At 37.9% G+C, this 6,000-nt stretch overlaps 1 protein-coding gene across 2 annotated transcripts in view; it reads right to left on the bottom strand.

Annotated features, from left to right (window-relative positions):
• The window catches only part of PIR (pirin (iron-binding nuclear protein)), a 115,732-nt gene that overhangs the window by 41,246 nt on the left and 68,486 nt on the right, over positions 1-6,000 (bottom strand). For both annotated transcript variants that reach the window (XM_011995536.1, XM_011995535.1), the window contains exon 6: positions 286-370. In XM_011995536.1, the coding sequence (XP_011850926.1) occupies positions 286-370 (85 nt within the window). The remainder of the gene's footprint in view (positions 1-285; positions 371-6,000) is intronic.

Below are 6,000 nucleotides of genomic sequence, written 5' to 3'. Positions count from 1 at the left end.
GTGTTAGCCAGGATGGTCTCGATCTCCTGACCTCGTGATCCACCCGCCTCAGCCTCCCAAAGTGCTGGGATTACAGGCGTGAGCCACCGCACCCGGCCTCTTCCTGATTTTCTTAACTTGAAAGGTCCCAGCAGTATTTGTCAATTTAAACACAATTAAACATAAACAGAGTTCATAGAACTTTGTGCTGAGTTTCAGAAACAAGTACATTCCAGAGAAAACAGCCCTTTGCTGGTTTTTGTTTTCTTTCCTGACATGACTACTAAACCCCAGAACCCATCATACCTTTAGGAATAGGTTGGGAATGTTTTGCTCCTGGGTCCAATTTGAAGTCCAAATATAAGGTTGGTGTGCGAGTGTAAACCTTGGACTGAAAAGGAAAAGGAAACCATCAGTGTTTTTTTTCTAAGAATAAGGTTCTTCTTTCCTTCAGCAGGCCCTTCTGTAATAGGCCTGGGCCTGGATCCATTATATTTATAGTTTCTCCTAGGGAAGTGTTAAAGCTGAGGTGGGCTGCTAAAACAGCCCCTCTTAATGGTCTTGGTCTGGAAGTTAGCCCTCCTACCTTTACAGTGTGGTTGACAAGTTAATTTCAGGATGACAGCTGTCTCCCTACAGCCAGTTCTCAAATACGGTCCAATAGTAACATTTTACTGGCCAATAGTTGCTCCAACTTTCCCACCTCCCGTCTTCCACTTGATATGGTAGGTTATCTCACAACCAAATGTATGTTTCTTCCCCATGTCTCAAGAAAGCCATTTCCATTTTGAAATTTAAAAATGTGACCTGTACATATTTTTTATTTTTTCTTACTTGGCCCTCTGGCTAACAAAAATGGTCCGACACTGCTCGCTTGAAAAAGCCACAACTCCAAATGTAAGAAAGGCAAACTTTTGCAGGACTTTCCATTGTAAACAGTAACTTTTATTCCATCAAGAGTTAAGCAGAGTTTCTAATTTAATATAATATCATCCTGAATCATTGGCATAGACTAAAATTCAAGGGATTAGAACTGTTGCTACAAACTTTATGATGTCTCATTGTTTATCACAAAGCTCCGGTGGTTCTAGTCTACTTTTTAAACTTAAAATGCACATGAAAATGAAAAAGCACGTAACCTTAAGCTTGACATGGATGTGTAGTAACTGGAATTTTCATACACTGACGGTGGGACAACTTGGTATAAACACTTTGGGAAGCTGCTTGGCCATGTGTAGTACAGATGAATACATGCATAATCTATGACCCAATATTCCAACTCATAGGTGTATACCTAACAGTCACCTAAAGACAGGCACAAGTACCTTAATAGTAACAGAACTGATAACAGCCCCAAACTGGAAATAGCCCAAATGTCTTTAATAATAGAATGGATAAATGAAATGTAATATACAGTGGAATACTATACACCAAGGAGAATGAATGAACTTAACTACATGCAATAACTCAGGTGAATTTCACAGGCATAATACTGAGCAAATGAAGACAGACACAGAAGATCATACACCGTATGATTCCACTTCTACAAAGTTCAAAACAAGCCAAAATTAATTTATGGTGTCCGAAGTCAGAAAATTAGTTACCTTGGGAAGGTTAGTAACTAGAAAAGGATTTTAAAGGGGCTTCTGGGGGCTGGTAATGTTCTGTTTCTTAACCTGGCTGCTGCTTTTATGGGTGTGTTTACTTGGTAAACATTCTTTGAGCTGTATACTTGATCTGTGTACTTCTCTGTGTATACGTTACATGTTAATTAAAAGATTACATTCATTAAATACATGCATTTTTAGACAAAAAGAATCTGGAGCCCAGAATTATTTACTCTCCTTGATAAAGGCATAATTTTGTGGAGAGTAATGATGCAAGTTCCATGAGGACATGAACATTTCTGCCTTTGTTACCACTGAATTCTCAGGGCCAACCCACTATGTCTGTCAAATACTAGGTGTTCAATAAATATTTATCGAATGATGTTTCATAATGGAAAACTCCATGTATAGTAATACAGTTACTGACAGTAGATATATGTAATATGAAGGTATATATGAAGTACAGTACACACACACATATATATACTGTCAATAACTGTATTACTATTCTATATACTGTCAATAACCATATTACTATACATGGGATTTAACATACATATATACACACACGTGTGTGTGCGTGTGTGTGTGCGCATGTGTGTATGTATACACATATATATATGGGGTATTCATCAACATCTTTACCTACATGTAGCAAAATGCATCTCTTCAGGACAGGTGAATCTGGTATGGTCAAAATATATGTCTGTACATTAAATTTTGAAATAAAGAATCGTGAATAATGTTGACTATCAAAAGATTTTTTCCTTTCCTCTGAATGTCTCCTATTGAAGCTTCGGGGTTTAAAATGGTCTGGTAGAGTTTTGCGTGGCTTACAAGGTCAAGCTGCATTAATACAGCTTCAAAGACTAGAAAAGCAAATTCCCCTGTGCGTACGTAAATGAAACCAGAAAGACCTGTGACATCAATTGCAACCTGAGGCCAAAGATTCACAATCAATCAGAAGAGCTTGAAACGCACATAAAAGAAGGGCAGCACACAAGGGACACAGGATCTGATTCTCTAGGATCATTAGGTGTATAAGGCACCATCTGGAAAGGGGCTGGTTTTGTCTGATGAGGACTTCTAAAATTACCTCTAAAAAGATCAAGGGTAAACTTCATACAATATCGAATGACTCCTCTGTTCAGGCAATATTTTGCCGTCCTTCAGATAAAGATCGCTGTTTGGTTTAAGCATCTTTCTCAACCTCTGCCACAGTGGCAGATACAGTATCCCTTCCAACAGAGAAGAAATTCATCACAAAGAGGTTCTTGCTTTAATTTTTGCTAGCACTCTCCCAGAATGTGGCCATAAAAATAATCTTGATCTGGAAGTCAGGAGTCTTTTATGCCGTATTGCCTTTTCTTTGCTTTGCTTTCTTTTCTTTTCTTCTCTCCCTCTCTTCCTTCTTTCTTTTCTTTCTTTCTTTTTTAAATTTTCTTGTAGAGATGGGGTTTCACCATGTTGCCCAGGCTGGTTTCAGACTCCTGGGCTCAAGCCATCTACCTGCCTCAGCCTCCCAAAGTGTTGGGATTATAGGTGTGAGCCATCATGCCCAACCAGAGGTATTGCTTTTTCTGCTGACCAATGAAACACTTTTCTTCTTCTGGGTTAATTCGCTCATCTGAAAATTTTGTGAGGGTACTTGCTGTTGTTTAAGTCTATTTCTGGTTCTGAAATTCTGATTCAGAAAAGTAATGTTTTCCTCCACACTCTAATTTTTAAAATTCCCTTCCAATTTCTCAGACTAGAGCTAAAGAGAAGTGAGAATGTGGCTGGGGTGAGGGAGGGCAACTAGAGCTGTGGAGAGTTGGTGGGAAAGCTCTGGTTAACTCGCTGTATTCTTGCCCTCAACTTCAGTCATCAGTCCGCCCTCCTGGCTGGCTGTTTTTCCTTCTTCCTTCCTGTCTCTTGCTTCTCAACCTAATCTATATTGTTCAAAAAATAGTAGCTACCTGTCTAAGACTGCAACTACACAGGCACAAGCACACATGCAGGTGTATTCACACTCACACAGAACGTTCTATGTTCATTTATGTATTCATCTCAAAAATTTTAAACAGAAACCAATGAGAGACTTTAATAAAGCCACAAAATATATTCTGTTGTCTCACAGTGTGAAAAAGTCTAAGAGGAAACTTTTAATTCATTTTGCAGATGTTTTTTTACAACATCTTTAACCTAAAACAGAATTCCAATTCTAGTATTCTTTTCCTATTGGGAATTGGATCATTGAGGGTGTCAATATAACATATGTGTTGAATAATAAACTACCCCAAAGCCTCCAAAACTGAATGTATATTATTCTATTTAAAATAATCTATAATGAGACAAAACTCAATTTGGAAGATGTTCCTATAAGTGTATGTGTAGGTGTATGTATGTATACATATACACATATATTTTTTGAAAAGTATGTAAGTTTTATTATTTGATTTTGATCATCCAGGGTAACTCTATGGAAATAGCTAATGTAAGTTATGTTCATTTAACTCAAAGGTGATAATGCCGGCCTGGCGCGGTGGCTCACGCCTGTAATCCCAGCACTTTGGGAGGCCGAGGCAGGCGGATCATGAGGTCAGGAGATCGAGACCATCCTGGCTAACACGGTGAAACCCCGTCTCTACTAAAAATACCAAAAAAAAAAATTAGCCAGGCCTGGTGGCGGGCACCTATAGTCCCAGCTACTCGGGAAGCTGAGGCAGGAAAATGGCGTGAACCCAGGAGGCGGAGCTTGCAGTGAGCCGAGATCCTGTCACTGCACTCCAGCCTGGGTGACTGAGCGAGACTCCGTCTCAAGGAAAAAAAAAAAAAAAAGGTGATAATGTCAGTTTCAAATGTACCTTGAGCAAACCTGGATTCCGTCTTTCCATTACACACACTGCTGATTTTCAACCATAAAGAAATCTTCCTATTAGGTACATTGTTTCTTGTGTTGTTTTGTTTATTTTTATGTATAGTATTAAACTATTAATAGAATCTCAAAATAGAATGATAATTTAATTAAATCATTCTTTTTTTGGTTAAAACTTAGCTATCAATGAATCTATTTCCACAAGAGTCAAACAAATTGGTCCATAAGAAACTAAAAGAAAATATTCCCCTATAAATCTGTTGCAGCATGCACAGAGCTAATGCACTCAAATTCTATCAGTGAATTTTTTTTTTTTTTCCTTTTTTTTCTGTTTCAGTTCTGATTAATAATGCCTGCAGAGGCACTAAAATCCAAAGCTCTTCCCCCTTCTTCTTTCTTTCCATTTCACAATCCTGTGTTGAAAGTATTTAGGAAACTTTCCTTTAAAGTTTTAGCCTATATTTCAAAAGCCTAATGGCTTAAAATATTATGGTTCAAATATTATGCAGGGAATATTTCTAGAAGGTAAGTAATTCAATTCTTCATAAGAGGTTAAGGGTAAATTTTGGCTAACCTACAACAGGGCTGCTACCAAATCCAGGAAAGCCTTGTCTCTCTTTCCCTATAAATATGTCAGAACCAAACCCATAATGAGTCTCAGACACCACTCCAATAATGACCACAAAACAACCAAGACAAAACATGGTCTATAAAACCACTTCCTTCCAAACTCCAACTACCTTCATCTTATGTCCTTCAAAGACTTCCCATTTACCCTGGTTTTTGGTAGGATACCCTTGTCAAGCTGGCTTCCTTCCTCTGCTTTTATTCATATATATGATCTTAATTAGGAGATGAAATCACTTCCACATGGAAGCTATGTGGCTTAAAAACATCTCCCCCCCAAAAAGAATGCAGCATGCTATGCTGCTATGTTATGAGTGTGGCAAAGGAAGTATCTGAATTTTGCCATTGCTCCTTTGACAGATAACTGCTGCCCATTGATTCCCAAATGCTGCTGTTTTTACCGCCATCTTATACCTTCCCTAAAAGCAAGTGGCAGCAATGTAGTGTCATGTGTCAGACCTGTAATAAATGCATTCACAATTCTTTGGGGGAACTATTCAAAAGCTCTTTATGATTTAGTTATTCTTCAGGAAATGCACTCAAATTGTCAATCTTACTATAATATGTTGCTTAAGGAAATTACTCTAAGTAACCATATTAATGAGTGCCAATCTCCAATATCCTGTAAGAGAAAGAAACAGTGTTTCTATTTGTTCCTAGACACGTACCCCAATTTTGGACAACTCCCCTAATGTTGGACATTGTGTTTTATGGGGTTTTTGTGTGTCATTGTTAACTTTTGACGAATCTCTTTGCACATAAATCTTTGATTACATTTCTATTTTTTTCCTTCATAGTGAAATTATAGGTGTAAAGGTTAAGACATTGTGGCCAAAAGCAAATTGTTGAACATAATCATCTGGTTAAACAGCAATTTTGCTGAAAATGTCTGCTGCTAGTCACTGCTTTTCCTAGTCTTGGTAATTTTGC

Source organism: Mandrillus leucophaeus, unplaced genomic scaffold (genome assembly GCF_000951045.1).
Source record: "Mandrillus leucophaeus isolate KB7577 unplaced genomic scaffold, Mleu.le_1.0 Scaffold490, whole genome shotgun sequence".
Classification (NCBI taxonomy): domain Eukaryota; kingdom Metazoa; phylum Chordata; class Mammalia; order Primates; family Cercopithecidae; genus Mandrillus; species Mandrillus leucophaeus.
This window is presented reverse-complemented; position numbering and strand designations above follow the sequence as displayed.